Source organism: Callospermophilus lateralis, chromosome 4 (assembly GCF_048772815.1).
Source record: "Callospermophilus lateralis isolate mCalLat2 chromosome 4, mCalLat2.hap1, whole genome shotgun sequence".
NCBI lineage: Eukaryota > Metazoa > Chordata > Mammalia > Rodentia > Sciuridae > Callospermophilus > Callospermophilus lateralis.
This window is the reverse complement of record NC_135308.1, coordinates 69,300,130-69,312,680: the sequence shown is the minus strand read 5'-3', so window position 1 is coordinate 69,312,680 and position 12,551 is coordinate 69,300,130. Positions and strand designations below refer to the sequence as shown.

Here is a 12,551-nt window from a genome sequence, read left to right as displayed (position 1 = left end):
TTGTCCTGGGATACAACCATACAGAAATTGTGGTTTATGTAGATAGAACTGAGAAGAGAAATAAGTGGACTTTATTGGATTTGAGGAGTGGTGGATGAATGAAAATATCCTGCTTATGAAATCAACTTCCCTCCTTTGGGAAGCACTTTATCCCCCTACTCCTTCCTAGAGAAGCAACAGTCATGGCATTTTCAACACAACTACAAGGTGGGCTTATAATCCAGGTGAGAACCACAGAGGACCACAGTCTCTCAGATACAGTTGAGATACAGTCATTTTTGAGACTTCCCTGCCAGCAAGGAAGACTATCTTTTGACTGGATGTTGGTAGTCATCTTAACTTCTGGGATGAGCCTTCAGTCATCAGGATGAAGCTAAATATAGGAAAATCAAGGCAGAAGAGAAAAAGAACAGGAAGAAGGAAAGAGAAAGAAGAGGAAAAAGAAGCAAGGTTAATCTGAGCTCTGATGACCTTATTTGAATTCCTAGATACAGCTGTGCCTGAAACTGCATCTACCCCACCTGATTCCCCAGTGACATAAGACAACAAATGTCCCTTATTACTTAAACTAATTTGAACTTAGTTTTTATTATTTCCAAACAAAAATTCTGATAGATATAGGTTGACAATCATGGGCAAAAAGAAAAAAATTTTATTTAAAGTACCATTAATGATACTAAAACTACCCCCCAAAACACACACACACACACACACACACACACACACACACACACGTAGCTAAAGAGTGAGTTCAGGTATAAGGACATCCACCCACATCATTCATAAGAGGAATCGGGCCAATTGTCTATGTGAAGAGAGAGTTGATTTTTTAAAAACAAACCTTTATGCATTGAAAAACAACAATCTGAAGTATTGTACAATATAAGTGCTGTCTTGAATACAAATCACTGGAAAGGAATGGGACACAGGAACCTTCAGCAAGGGTCATACAATACGTGGTAAAATGTTTGTATTACTAGAGGAGGAGCTTGGGCCACTTTGTTCTGTGGAGGGTTTGGCCACCTCTGGTTCAGTAACAGCCTCTGGCTTTCTGGGAGCTTCTACTAGAGGAGGCAGCTGGACAGTCTCAGTAGTGTGCTGTTCAGAGCCCTGCTGATCAGCTGAATTCTGAACATTCTTAGTGGCACCATCTTTTATTTTGTCTGCAGTCTCTTTGGTGGTCTCATCTGCCAAAGGAGGGAAAAGACGGAATGATGTTCAAATATGAATGACTGCATATTCTAACTTTCTGTTAGGTTGTAAATCATTTGGGGAAAATTGTGGTTATAATGATATAAAAATAGTTCATTTGTAAAGCACATTCTAATGTGCCAGGCATCATTCTAAGCACTTCACATTTACTGATTCATTTGATCTTTTCAGCAGCACTACAGAATAAGCATTATTCTCATTCTCATAAATAGGCAAATGGATCTGCATCATGGTTAAGTAAATTATCCAGGAGCCCACACCTGGTAAGTGATAGAGCCAGAATTTCATCCCAAGTACTTTGATACCAGTGGCCTATGCTTAACCACTAAGCTATATTACATATAAAAGATTTGCATAATCCTAGAATTTGTCACTGATAAAAATTCAAAAGGTAATTATAGGGCATAAAGAGGCAGACACAGTGAAAGAAAAGGGAAGGAATAGAAAAGGGATTGAATATGGGAGAAAAATGGAAAATCCCTCATAAGGCGGGTGGGTGGCTATGGCTAAAAGCCAAGTTTCTCGAAAAAGAAAAATTCTCAAAATAAGAAAGGGCAGACTAATAATGTCATAGCCAGAAATAAATTATCCAAGACTAAGTTCAAAGAAATTGACCTTCCTCTGGAAGAACCTGACTCCCTGAACTATGGGAAGAGGACTGTCTGGCTGAGGGCTATACCTGTTTTGGTTGAGTGATGATACTCTTGAACCTTGTTCTTGCTTATCTCAGAAGGAAGAGAGACATTGGGTTTCCTCAGGGACTGGGGCCTGGGCCGTGGTTTGAGGTTCCGTGGCTCATGAATCCAAGCATGCTTGAGGGCCTGATCAGGGGTCATACGAAGAGAAGGTTCCCATCTGCACATCAACAAAGCCTGGCATGGATTACTCTTTTATTTTCTCTTAATATTAAAATAATTTTAAGAACCCAATAAAGATATTTTTCATTGAGATATGTCCTAATCTCAAATATATTATCACAGAACAAAGATTATATCAAATAATTTAAAAGTATCTGAGAACAACTACTAGAAACAAATTTTTTTAAAAAAAATTGTATGTGAGCTGGGGAATATATTAAATTTCAAATTTTCTTGATTTCTAGAAATTTTCTTACAAGAAGTATCATTTAAAAACCTTACCTATTTGGAATTAGGATTTCATAAGCTAAAAAGATTAGAAACAGATATTTAATTTCAATTCCCAAGATGTGGGATTTGGACCTCCATATATATCATAAAGGAAATTATAGAATTTTAGAATATTAATATTTATAATGCGACTTGGATATGATACAGGCAAACTTCCAACAAAGTAATAAAATGCATTTGACAGAATTCCCAACATAGAATTACCTAGCCATTCTCAAGTAATATCAGTAACTTGGCAGTAAAGTCACAGATCCTCCTATTCCAATTTTTAAAAACTCTGATTCTTTAAAAGTTCTTGATTTTTATTGGACCAAAATTGGCTCACTTTTCAGTGAATTTTACCCAGGTCCTAATTCTACCCATTAGCATTTTACAGAATAAAATAATCTTACATGTCAGAGTCCCTCAACTACCAGAAAACACATCACTACTATTAGTCATAGTTAGTATTTTCCACCATCTAGCCACCTTCCAAGGTAGGAAATTCTAGCTATTGTCCATCATGCTGGGAATGAATAGCTGCCAACTGCAGGGAGATGGTATTACTAGTCCAGACTCAAAGGCATGAGCAATTCAAGGTCCCAGTTTTTTGTCAAATGAACTGCTTCTTAAACTTCATCTCCCCTCTTCTGGACTTCTGGAGCCTGCCAATAAAACCTGCACATAAAGCTAGATGTTTACTAATCCTATTTGACTTTAGCTAAAAAAATTTAGTCTCTCACTCCATAAATTGCTGATTAGCAATATATAGATTAGGGAGTAGACCCTCATCAACTTGAATCATCTCTTACAAGTTGTGAGCAATTGATGTTTTACACTAAAAAAGAAAATAATATTTTTCTTGTGCTAAGCTGTGTTCAGGATGGCTGGGTTTCTAGACAACTCACCTGTCTCACTGGGCAGTTTCTGGCCCGAGCATGGAGCTGGGGGATATGTTGGTAAAAATAGGGTACAGAATCCTTATCTCAATTATTCAGAGAAGTAAATAGTATAACTCCCATAGATGAAAATATTTTCAGTGGTATCTAATGGTTTTCCCTCTAAGCTAGAACCTAAATTACAGAATGCACAAATGCCAAAGAAGTATTTTGCTAAAATTACTCTACTGGAATAATGAGAGAATAATAAAGATATGGTCTTCTAAAACTAAACAACTGTAGAACTGATAGAGATGGAAGGTACTTTAGGAATGCCCCCACTTTATAGAAAAGGAAACTGAGGCCCAGAGAGAAATGATAACTTGTCGAATAGCACTCAGCTAATACTTGCACTCAGTGGAGACGGACTTGAGAAACTTCTTTAATAGTAAAATAGAAGCAATAGCCAACATTTTCCAAGAACCTTACAAACTGTACACTGTGTTGGGTGCTTCGTGTGGTGACTCCTTTTTCATTGTGATTTGATCAAAGTACAAAACCTAATTTTTAAGATTCAAAATATGCATATAGATTGTAAAAAGTTGTACATAATAAATGTTTTACAACTCACCTGTCCTCTAATTCCCTAATGCAAGAGGATTTGGGCACTGAATCCTAGGGGAATGGAGAGGGGCTCTGAACCTAGTATATACTGGTTATAATAGGCTCACTGAAGAGGTTGCCTTCCATTCAAGAAACAGAAGTCATTAGGATTTGCTTACAATCTCACTGGCATGCAGCTTCAGGTCAAGAAGATGACAAATCCTAACACACACTGTAATCCAAATCTCTCTTGGAACCCAGCTGCATATCTGCAAAATACAGCAGATATCTGCCCTGATCATCACACAGTAGGGGGAGAGCACTGTTTCATGAGGCAGACATGAAAGCAATTTGGAGACTGCAAAACTCTACCATTGATGTTTTTATAACCATCTCCCAGTCTTAGACTTTCACCAGCAAACACATGCAAAAGTACAAGTACTTAAGAGGAAACCCAGTACTTAAGAGACACCCCAACAAACTCACACCAAACACCTTCTGAGAAAGTCCAGGAAGCTGGTGTCATAGGTTTTCAGCACCATCGTGAGATCCTTGGAATCCGGGTATCTTTTTTTCCCCCTGTTGTTGGTTATAGTTTTAGGAAAACCTTTGGAATCTTTAGAGATACAATATTCTGTATTTAGTTCCAGGTGTAAATATTCACTGGTCACATCACAGCTGTCCACTCAACCACACTGCTTCCTGAAGTCATCTTTGCAGCTCTTCTACTTTCTGTCTTAACACATACCCTAGCCCACCCATCCCCATACACACACACACACACACACACACACACACACACTCAGTCACTTTGAAATAACCCAGGTCGATTATTCCATGAATGCAATTAACATTAAAAACAATTTTTCCTACTATTTAGTAGGTTCTGAGCCTCTTTCACATAACTTCTCCCCAAATCAAATGATAGTTTAGTTGAATATAAACAAAGGCAAGATAATAATGATGATGAATGATAATGGTGATGGCAGTGATAATCTGAAGTGTCAAAAATGGCTTTGAACAAAAAGGATATAGTCCCTTTCTAAATTATCTGTGTCCTCACTTCTTCCCCACTAGCCCAAGTATGTGAAAATTTGGGATATCCACAGGTACAACAAAGAAAGCTATTTTAGGAGAATGCTCTCAGGGCCCATTTTCAAACCATACAAGCAAATCATCCTCATTACACCTTTACACTTATACCAAAATTTTGACCATAATTGGAATATTCCAACTTGGTTGGTTGCTGAAGACACAGTTTACAATGGAGACAAACCACCAATGTATGGTTTGTCATCCCTGAAAAGAAGACCCCAAAATAGCTCCAAAGGTTTCCAAGGATATTTTGTGCAATGCTATGAAGGTAAGATCATTCACCTTGACATTCAGATCCTTGTGTGCATACTTAGAAAATTTGACCACTTATTGCTTATACCCTGTAAGTCTGCACCTAAGTGGTAAATGTGTATATGCACAAACACACATGTGTATATGCACTATTGAATTCTCACAGAACTCAGTGGAGTTCATGTTTTGCACATTCTAGAGGGTAAATAATAAAGTTCTACTACTTTTGTAACCAGTGTAATTTTCAGGTCCTCCAAAAGACAACCACTCTTACTGAATTCCTAGGAAACTCCCATAAATGTGTACATGAGCGTGTGTGTACATACACACACAGATATCTCTGTATTGATATGCATAAAAGTGACTGGGGGAAATATGTTGCTCTTTTTTGTTGACCAAAGAATTATGTTCACCAAAGAAGAATTGTGCTCCCAGTTCTCTAAACAACTTAGCTCCTAAAGTGACATTTAAGTAATTGTTTTTCTCATCAAAGTCTTCCTCACACCTCTGGGCCTCCCCAATATCTAATCATTCTCTCCATCTTCTTCCTGCTGCTGCCTCGGGCACCTAAGTGTCTCGCTATCCTTGAGGCAACATCACTTCGCTGCTTATGAGGAGTATTAACTAGGAGTGGCTAGGAGCTGAGAAACTGCTGGCAGTCCAAACCTAAGAAAAGGAAAATCAAGAACCAACATGAACACAGCATTTACCATAGGCACCTTGTCAGAAGACTCATAAGGAGCTGTTGTCAAAAACAGAATCTTGGATCCTGCTTCAAACTTACTATCTCATAGATCATTGAGAATGATCCTGGGAATTAGCATTTTTGCCAAGTGCCCAAATGATTCTTGTAATTTGAAAAGTTTGGGAAACACTGGAGAGTAAAGACTCTTCTTGCACAGGAAGTGAAACTGTGTGAATGTTGCTACCAAAACCCTATTGCCATCCTATAGCCTAGTGCTGACGGTAGAGATTAAGTAGTCTGTGAAGTGGACATGCATACGTCTTTTGGTATCTCCCCACCAAGATGCCCTGTGGTCCCTTCCTTCTAGTCACCACCATGATGCTATCTCAGTGAGGTCAGTGTTAAGGCTTAGGATGTGACTCTTCTCCAACGACTTTGTCTAGCAGGAAGAAACATTAATATCCCCACTGTTCTTCCTCCAAATCCTTCAAAAATCCAAAAGACTGAATAATGTAAGTGGTGGATGGGGAAAGTATATACAGTATTTTTAAAAATTGAATCAATAAAATAATACAGGGTCAAAAGACCAATCTTATTGCTTAATGTTTATCAGTAAGTCAGCTAGAGCTTCTGCCTACCATCTAACAGCTCTGAAGAAAGGTGAGTATGTGGACACCATTTTGTGGCAACCAGGACACACTCTTGATCAGAGAGGCAAGGTCTTCAAAGCTCTATCCACAATTGAAAGATGATATTTTAAGAGATTTAATCACTGGAATAGCATGGGACTAACTAAGAATGGATGATACCTCACTACTGAACAAAGAAGGATCATGGAACATCTCTGCTTGCTGAGCCTTCAGCTTTCAGTTTGGGGATCATGGGGAGTCCATGGAGAACAGGAAAAAGGGTCAGGAATCCTATATAGGGTTCAGGCCTGGGATGTTTTACCAAATGGTATAGAAGGAGACTACAGTATAATCCCCACATACTGAATCAGTACACACTGGACAGCATAAATGAAACTATCCGTGGCTCCCCTATGAGAATATTTTGACTCTCCTATTGATGGGGCAAGTTGTGAAGTGAAATGTGTGACTTACATACCCATTCTGAGGCCACTCTCAGGTGCAAATGGGAGTGGGAGGGCTAGGAAAACTGGAATGGCATAGCCTGTGTGAGCCCATGAACTAACCTGACAACAATAGCTTCAAAAATGTCATTCCAGAAAGAGACCCTCTTCGTTATACAGAATACATGTATGACAATGTGAGGGGAAAAAAAAAAAAGAAGTGTGTCACATTAGATTGGGTAGAGAGAAGTGATGGGAGGGGAGGGGAGGGGAAGGGGGAATGGAAGGACAGCAGAATAAAATAGACATTATTATTGCTGTGGGTATATACGTGACTGCATGGTCAATGTGATTCTGCAACCTGTACACTCAGAAAAATGAGAGATTATACCCCATCTGATTCAAATGTATGATATGTCAAGATCATTATACTGTCATGTGTAACTAATTAAAACAAATTTTAAAAAGAAAATGCAAAAGAAAAAAAAAGAATTGTCATGCAAAAAATCAAAACAAAACAAAAAACAAACAACAAAAAAGTACATGTATAAAGACATGAATTGGCATAAACATACTTTATATACAAAGATATGAAAACTTGTGCTCTATGTGTAATAAAAATTGTAGTGAATTCTACAGTCATGTATTTTAAAAAATTGAATCAATAAAACAATATTTATATTTTTTAAAAAATGTCATTCCAGATGGCAGGAAGGCCCTGTCTGTAGAGTCTTCTCTCCCTCATGTCTGATTTTGCTCCACGTTGATAACATTAAAGCCAATATGACTTTTAAAAAATATTTAGTTATAAATGGAAACAATGCCTTTATTTAGTTTTTTTTTTTTTCCTTAAATGAGGTGCTGGGGATCAAACCCAGTGCCTCATGTGTTAGAGGCAAGCTCTCTACCACTGAGCCACAACCCCAAGATGAATTTTTCTGCCTCAGAACCCCTTAAGCTTTTTGTGGTTCTTCAGAGAGAATTTAGATCTGGAATTTACTTTATCTTGTCAGTGTCCTGGAAGCCCTACCTCAGTTGGTATCTTGTTGTTCCATCTGTTCAACGTGTACAGCACCACTCACATAGAAAGACAGAGGATCATAGAATTCAGGGCCTGGGAATTGCGATGAGAGGGGCAGCACAGGGCTGCAGATAACACTGAATCCCAAAACTCAGACACATGACCCAATCATAATTGACCAGAAACAATACATCTACACCAAAATTGTTCTGACAGGCCTTAATTACCCATTTTATGACAGAGTAACAGTGAACCTGGGGCAGTAAGGGTCTTGGGGATTAGAAGATTTGGGGCAATAAAAAATAATGTTCCATTAATGATAAAACATAGCAATGAAATTCCCCACTACTCTCTAAGAGAAGTCTGCTCCAATATTTCTGCACAGTGCATGGCTTGAGAGAGCAAATTGCTTGGGAAGGTAGGGAGAACTAGGAGTGGAGATCATTATCTTCTGAGGTTCTAACACTTGCTGATAGGTCTTCTGAGTGGGAACCTGATCATTCTCCTGCTCCAATGCATTTGTATTACCAAGAACCCATTCCCCTTGTGATTTCACCCATCTCATCTCCAGCATGCCATCTGGGACCACTTTTCATTGTCTGTAAGCTCCTAAACCACATCCTGCCCTTTGGTATGGGGACAGGAGAAAAGCAAAATATGAGATTTAGGGTATGGGAAGTACCTTCAAGACCTGTGACACCTCATTAGACACAATGAGATAAAGAGATTAGACCTGGGGACTTACCAAAGAACGTCTGTCTCCTGGAGGCCGTCTGAATGAAGCGGGCTGGCGGCAGACCCAGCACCTTCAACAAGCACAGTGTAGTTGGTTCACTCTTGGTGAAGTCACAGATTCAAAGACTGTTAAGAGCTAGGTGGGACTTTGGCCACACTTTGCCTTTTACAGATAAAAACTTGAGGATATTAAGTGATGACATCAAGTCAGTAGCATGGCAGACCCAGAGCTCATGTCTCCAGGGCTGTCTCAGTATCTTAAGATTCACATGCTATTCTAAACAGACATCAGCACCAACAAGGCAAGCCACCTCGATAGCAGCCAGATCTCAATGTCAGTACATGCTGATCACATTGAATTAGGAATGACACACCCCAGCATGGAACACTGGGAAGAGAAGGGAGGGAAAAGAGATACAAATCAACAGAGAAGGCATTTCTTGTAAGATAAATTCCTTCTTGAAAAGAAAAGTATAGGCCTACTTATTCACTTTCTCTACTGAACCTTATAGGGGTGTACAGATAAAGAAATTTATGGGTTGCTCTCAGCCCTAGGTTTCTGGCCATAATCCATGCACAATCCTGCCTTCCTGCTCCTCAACCCTACAGATATCAAGGGGAAACTGAGTCAGTCCTGGGGCAGTGGGAAGCTCAAGCCAGATGCCCCGTTCACCTTGGTATTAGAAGCAGGAATGGTTCAGGGATATTTCATAAAATCATTACTAACCTTAGAAGTCATCTGGTCTGACCCTCTCATTTTCCAGTCCAGAGTGGGAAATGACTTGCCAAAAAGTCAGAACAAGGGCTAGACCCCAAATTTACTAACTCCCAGGCCAGTATTGATTCCACCATAGTTATAATTTCTAGATATTTTCATCTAAATTATTTTAATATTTTATTTTTAGTTTCAAACAACAAATGAAACCATCTATATTTAATACTTCTCAAAGGCATGTGTCACTGATTAACTTTGAGACAATCTAGAAGACAGAAATTTAGCTTTTGATTTAGAGAGATTCACAGTCAAACTTTTATCAATTTACTAGGAAAATCCTTAAATTTGAATTTTTCAAATTTTTAGTTATTTTCTCCATTTTGTCTAATTTAGCTCTACAAGAAAACTTCATTGAAAAAAATGAGATGTGATTAATAATCCTGTGATGAGTCTTAGTAAAGCCTTTTTACTGGGAAATAGTCCTCCCAGGTTAAAAGAGCAAAAGTCATTACTGAACGCTACCTATTTTTTGTCAGATAATTTCCAATTATTTGTTTCAGCTGATAGGTTGATAAAAATAATTTCTGATGATAGATTGTTCAATTGTTCAATTGTTAAACAGAATTCAAAAAAAGTCACAGAATGAGGCAACATAACTAGAACAGGTTTCCTTCTTGGGCTCACATATTTGGAATCAATGTATTGTAATGGCCTGGTCCTGAGCTTGTTCATTGTAGCAAGAAGTAATGTTGGGGCTGGGTTTGTAGCTCAGTGGTAGAGCACTTGCCTAGCATGTGTGAGGCACTGAGTTCAATTCTCAGCACCACATATAAATAAATAAAATATAGGTCTATCAACAACTAAAATTTTTTTTTAAAAAAAAAGAAGTAATGTTCGCTTACAGGTATAAAAATTAATGGGAAAAAGAGAAAACTCAGCTCCATTCATTCTTCTAAGAGGTGTATACAATGTGAAGTAAAATTTCACATTTTATGCCTACTAATTATCTTAATTTATGCACTAGTTCTATTTTAGTGATCTCTTGAGAAAAAAATTCTACACATGGAGCTTATGATAATAAAAATTTGAAGTTATAGTGATTGATATATTTAAAAATAAAGCTATATTAAATTAGAATAAAATTCTATATATGAGGTAGAATTTAAAAAGTTCATTCAAGGAGGAAAAAGAGTTAAAGAAAGGTACAACTGTTAAAGAACTTATTCATGTCCTCTTAAAGGTAGATTTTGGTGGGTATTAGGTCACTCTTTTTTTTAAAATTCTTTTGGATATATTTGAAAGATTGCTTTAACAGTTTTATTTTTAAATGTCACAATTTACATTAAGGGGGAAATGGCATCCTTTGAAACTATGTAAATTTATAATAAAAAATGTTAGTTCTCAAAAATGTACAAGAAGTATGTAACTTCAAAAACACTTTTAGGGAAACTTTGACCAAAGGTAAAAAAAATAGTATGCAGGCCACTGCCCTTGATGAGTCTGATGTAGCCCCATGTCAGGACTGAAGCCATCCAAGGACATCAAGCAAGCAGGCCTTCCTCCTCACCTCCATGATGCAGGCCAGCTGCTCCACCTCATTCTCCCCTGGGAACAGAGGGTAACCCGTATACAGCTCTGCCAAGATGCAGCCCAAGCTCCACATATCAATGGCCATATCGTAGGGGTGACCCAGAATCACTTCAGGGGATCGGTAGAACCGGCTTTGGATATAGGTGTATACTATTAGGGCAAAAAGAGAAATCTGATGTGGGAAAGCTGGCTTTCTCTCCAGGGCCCCCTCTCCAGGATAGTTTGGCAATTGAAGATGGCAGATAATTTAGAATCCCCCTATCCCCACCTTCTTATCCTATTGAGCCCTGCAAGATGAAAGTAACATCAAAAACAAAACATCAACAAATCCTCACAACAACCTGATGATAAATGAAGGTGCTATTATCCCCACTTTATTGATAAGGAACTCCAAAGTAGGCATTATTCTGAGCAAATTAAAGCAGGGTACTTTAAAACATTTTATGTTAGACAAGTTTTTAAAGAAACAAACCATAAAACTAATATAAACTAAGTTTTCAAACTGTCAGGTGAGCTTTGGAAAGATAATTTCTGACAGTATTGTGATTTGGCACTGGGGGAAACATATCAGAATTGGAAGTGTACAAAATGCAAAATTTAAATTCAATGTCTATTCAATATATTATATATATATTGTATAATGAAGTACTAAAAGAAAAGCTCAACAAAAATCTCAGCAAATAAAGATAGAAAGAAGATTATATTGTAGGGGGCCTAAATTTTATAGATAAGGAATCTAAAGCCAGGGAAATGGAACATTTTGATTTTTCCTATGTTGTGATCTCCTGGATTGAGAGGGGCTATAATCACTTCTTTAATGTTTAGATTGGTTATAAGAATGTAATAATTCTTTAACTTAAAATAAATGTTTGATTAAAAACAACTTTTATACCATGCCTTTTCCAAAATGAATTTGAGTACTATGCCAAGTTCATATATATAGGGTACTTTAAATCATGAATTTAATGGCACTTGTGTGGTGCTTAGCATGTGCCAGGCACTATCCCAAGTGCTTTATGTAGATGAATTCTTTCAATCCTTACAAAAGCCCTATGAAGCAGGTACTATTTTTGTCTCAATTTTAAAGATAAGAAAACTGAGGTTAAATGAATTGTCAAGGTCATTCAGCTTCCAGTGAACAAAGCTGGGAATTGAAACCAGGAAGTCTAATTCCAGTATCCATACTCCATACTGCCTTATAGTCAAAGATAAAAGGAAAGTCAGGAGAAATATAAAGGAGGAAGTTACTGTCAGAAAGCAAGAATACAGTAATTGCAAACTCAGTTCTGAGCATCCTGGCAGCCCAAGATAAATAGCAACTAATAGGTTAATACAGTTGTCAATATCTAAAAAGAGTAAACATACAAGTTCTTTTTGGGGAGCATTGTTTTCTGGATGGAATTCTTATAGGATCCATATGGAAAAATATATTAAGGAGATAGGTCCTCCAAAGTGGTTCTGCAGACTATTTGGGAATACCTATCCCATAGTCCTTTCTGCAGCCTCAGAGGGTTCCCTCTGACACATTCTGACACCAGGAAGGCTGGTCCCAAAGTCTTTTTGTGT

General features: G+C 37.8%; 1 protein-coding gene across 1 annotated transcript in view; it reads right to left on the bottom strand.

Annotated features, from left to right (window-relative positions):
* Positions 1-945: 945 nt before the first annotated feature.
* The window catches only part of Dyrk4 (dual specificity tyrosine phosphorylation regulated kinase 4), a 51,662-nt gene continuing 40,056 nt past the window's right edge, over positions 946-12,551 (bottom strand). The window contains exons 12-16 of the mRNA XM_076855287.1: positions 10,963-11,135; positions 8,691-8,751; positions 4,307-4,436; positions 1,892-2,067; positions 946-1,187 (exon numbers count right to left, since the gene is read on the bottom strand). Of these exons, the coding sequence (XP_076711402.1) occupies positions 946-1,187; positions 1,892-2,067; positions 4,307-4,436; positions 8,691-8,751; positions 10,963-11,135 (782 nt within the window). The remainder of the gene's footprint in view (positions 1,188-1,891; positions 2,068-4,306; positions 4,437-8,690; positions 8,752-10,962; positions 11,136-12,551) is intronic.